The sequence below is a fragment of the Sinocyclocheilus anshuiensis genome, unplaced genomic scaffold, assembly GCF_001515605.1.
Source record: "Sinocyclocheilus anshuiensis isolate Anshui unplaced genomic scaffold, SAMN03320099.WGS_v1.1 scaffold2917, whole genome shotgun sequence".
Taxonomy (NCBI): domain Eukaryota; kingdom Metazoa; phylum Chordata; class Actinopteri; order Cypriniformes; family Cyprinidae; genus Sinocyclocheilus; species Sinocyclocheilus anshuiensis.
This window is the reverse complement of record NW_015539844.1, coordinates 96,043-99,846: the sequence shown is the minus strand read 5'-3', so window position 1 is coordinate 99,846 and position 3,804 is coordinate 96,043. Positions and strand designations below refer to the sequence as shown.

General features: G+C 32.9%; 1 protein-coding gene across 1 annotated transcript in view; it reads left to right on the top strand.

Moving 5' to 3' along the window:
- Nucleotides 1–1,106: 1,106 nt before the first annotated feature.
- The window catches only part of LOC107684522 (solute carrier family 12 member 9-like), a 3,023-nt gene continuing 325 nt past the window's right edge, over nucleotides 1,107–3,804 (top strand). The window contains exons 1-2 of the mRNA XM_016480792.1: nucleotides 1,107–1,249; nucleotides 2,431–3,800. Coding sequence (XP_016336278.1) covers nucleotides 2,436–3,320 — 885 coding nt within the window. The 5' untranslated portion in view covers nucleotides 1,107–1,249; nucleotides 2,431–2,435 and the 3' untranslated portion in view covers nucleotides 3,321–3,800. The remainder of the gene's footprint in view (nucleotides 1,250–2,430; nucleotides 3,801–3,804) is intronic.

Sequence of the window (3,804 nt, the reverse complement as noted above, 5' to 3'; positions counted from 1 at the left end):
AAAGGGTGCTTCTACTAAATACTGAGCAAAGGGTCTGAATACTTAGGACCATGTGATATTTCAGTTTTTCTTTTTTTAATAAATCTGCAAAAATGTCAACAATTCTGTGTTTTTCTGTCAATATGGGGTGCTGTGTGTACATTAATGAGGAAAAAAAATTAACTTAAATGATTTTAGCAAATGGCTGCAATATAACAAAGAGTGAAAAATTTAAGGGGGTCTGAATACTTTCCGTACCCACTGTATATCTGTTTTTTTATTTTAGGCATTTTATTCATTTATTTTATGTTTATCTTTATATTTTGTTCATTTCTAACATATTTATAATTATTTTATTTATTTGTAATTATTTTATGTATTTTATTTATATTTATTTATTTGTTTATTTCTTGTATTTTTATTTATTTGTTTATTTATTTTTATGTATTTTTATTTATAGGTGTTTTTATACATTTATATTGTTTATTTTTGAGTGTTATATATTTATTTTTATTTGTTTTTTATGTATTTTTATTTATTCATATTTATTTTCATGTATTTATATTTACATATAAATATTTACTTCTTTATTTTTGTGTTTTATTTATTTATATTTATTTCCATTTATTTTCTTTATTTTTATGTATTTTTATTTATTCATATTTATTTTCATTTATTTGTTTATTTTTATGTATTTTCATTAATTTAATATTTTCATTTATTTTCATGTAGTTATATTTCTTTTTATTTATTAATTTTTTAGCTTATTTATTTTTATTTATTTGATGGATCCCATTTATTTATTTGTTTAATTTATGTATTTTTATTTATTTATATATTTACTTATTTACTAAAGAAGTTGAAGGAATATCCAAGACCTCCTGTTGATTAACACACTGAATGCTTCAGTAAGTGCGTGTTTTGTCTGAGCTGTACGCCGGCCGAACGACGATCTGTTGTCATTAGCAGCAGGCGTTGCATGTGGTACATGAATATTAAGCTGAAAGACCCTGAAATCTTCCTGTAATAATCACTAACTCTCTCTCTCTCTCTCTCTCTCTCTCTCTCTCTCTCTCTCTCTCCCTCTCTCTCTCTCTCTCTCTGTGTGTGTTTCTCTCCGCAGACGTTCTCCCGTCGGATCCGCTGCAGTCTCAGTATGACTCCTGGTTGTCTCTGGTGGATCATTTGAATATTAAAGCGTTTGTTAATCTCACGCTGGCCGACTCTGTTAGACATGGAGTTCAACACCTGCTGTTCATATCGGGACTCGGTGAGCGACAGACGCCAGTCACACAAACCTCAGTTCACTTACTCGATCTCCAAAACCATGTATATTCATTTTATCGCACGGTAGCAGCTTATATTGTGGTTACTTTGCTGGAATTCTAATGAAAAATGGTTCGTATTTTAATAATCATGTGATAATGTCTCTTTTTGAGTAATTTAGTGAACTATTCACTGAATTACATTTTTTATCACATTTTTTAAATTTAAAATAAAACATAATGCAAAAATATTTTTACATTTTTATTATTTTTAGTGAATTAACCACAAAAAAAAAAAATATATATATATAATGCTAACTGTTTTTTTATATTTGTATTTTATTCAGTGAATTAATCACAAATATTTTATTTAACAATAAAAATATAATGCTAACTGTGTTTTATATTTTTCTTTTATTCAGTAAATTAATCACAAATATTTTATTTAAAAAATAAACATATAATGCTAACTGTGTTTCATATTTAGATTTTATTCAGTGAATTCATCACAAATATTTTATTTAAAAAGAAAAATTATAATGCAAAACATTTTTTGATTTTTATTTTATTTTGTGAATTAATGACAGTATTTATTTAAAAATATGATGCACATTTTTTTAATATATTTTTATCTTTGTAATCCCATTGTTACAATTTTTATTGAAACAAATGTCACTGTATTGTAAGATTTATGATTAATTTAAGAAACAAAAGGTAATAATATTAATACCAAGCAAAATATGATTTAACTGCTATAGCACACTGTATGCTCCATGCTCCATTACACACATGGTCAGCACTATTTATTTAATTATTATTTATCTGTAATATTATACATGTAATAATTTTATATTTATGTATTTTATTTATCCTTATTTGTTTGTTTATTTTTTTATATTTTAGCGATATATTTATATTTATTTTTATTATTTTCTTTATTTGTTTTTTACATTTTCATTTATTTTATGTATTTTTATTAATGTGTTATATATTTGTATATATATATATATATATATATATATATATATATATATATATATATATTATTTTATTAACAAAATATTTTAGTTTGTCTTGTTTGTTTTTTATTTATTTTTATATATTTATATTTATGTATTTTATTTATTTAAATTTTTTTGTTTATTCACTTGTTTTTATTTATTTAGTTTTGTGTTGTCACCCACAGGCGGTATGAGACCCAACACTCTGGTTTTGGGTTTCTATGACGACGCGCCGCCTCAGGACCAGCTGCAGGACTCCACCCTGTCGATGTGCAGATTCTCTGAGAGCTCCGCTCAAGTCGACGATCCCGAAGATCCGAACGACCCGCCCTTCCATTTCCCACCAGTGCGAGGGGGCGTGTCTGTGGGCAGGGGCGGGAAGTCTCTGGGGCCTCAGGAGTACGTGTGCATCATCGCAGACGCAGTGAAGATGCTGAAGAACGTGGCGTTGGTGCGATATTTCGGTCAGTTCGATCGTACGCAGGCGCTCCAGGGGCCCGTATTCGTCGACGTGTGGCCGGTGAATCTCCTGCGACCCGACAGCGCCGCGTATGTCGACACGTGCTCGCTTTTTTTGCTTCAACTCGCGTGCATTCTAAACATGACGAGGGCGTGGCAGAAAGCAAAGCTCCGCCTCTTTTTATGCGTGGAGGAGGGGCGGAGCCTTAAAGGCACGGAACAGAAACTCAAACATCTTTTGAAAGATCTCCGAATGAAGGCGGACATCTGCACGGTTCCCTGGGATTCCCAAGTCACGCTTCATTGGCAGCGGCAGACGCGATCTGAAAAAATCGAAGAGATGGATAGCGAAGAGAGTGAAGACGATAAAGGGTTCGCTAACAGTTTCCCTAGCAACACCTCGCGAGTGTCAGACGAGTATTTACAAGCGGTTAACAAACTCATCCTGGACCAGACGCTCTGCCCACCTGCTGTCCGCTTCCTGTATTTGCCCCGCCCCCCCGCCGACACCAGCCGTTACCATGACTACCTGCATCAGCTAGAGCTGCTCACGCGTAACCTGGGTCCGACCCTCCTGATTCACGGGGTCACGCCGGTCATCACCACTGACCTTTGACCTTCGGTTCCTAATCACGTAAATGGATAAAAGATACGAGGCGCGTTCGGTTTATTATTTTCCACTTTTTTGTGCACTTCACATGTTTACTTCGGAAGATTTACATGATGTTATGGATCACGAGAAAACATTCACCCATTCCATTCCAGTTCTTCCATCTCTCCTTGTTCTATTCTTTTCTCGGATTGTAACAATGTAACAAGTGGAATTCCTGGAATTCCAGAATGTTGCCGCTTGATATTCCGGTGCTGTTCCTGAATGTTTTTCCTTACAATGCCAACAAAGACTGGAATGTTTTACGATGTTTTTAGACACTCCAGACGTATTTTGCATTACAACAAAAGTACAAAGATTTGTGAGTGTGTTTGTTTACTTGATGCAATAATAATAATGTTTTTTGCGGCCAAGACGAATCTCTTGCCTTCAGCGGTACCACTGAGTTTTACAGTTTTATTGACACCAAACCGAAGTGCTTTGTGTGTGT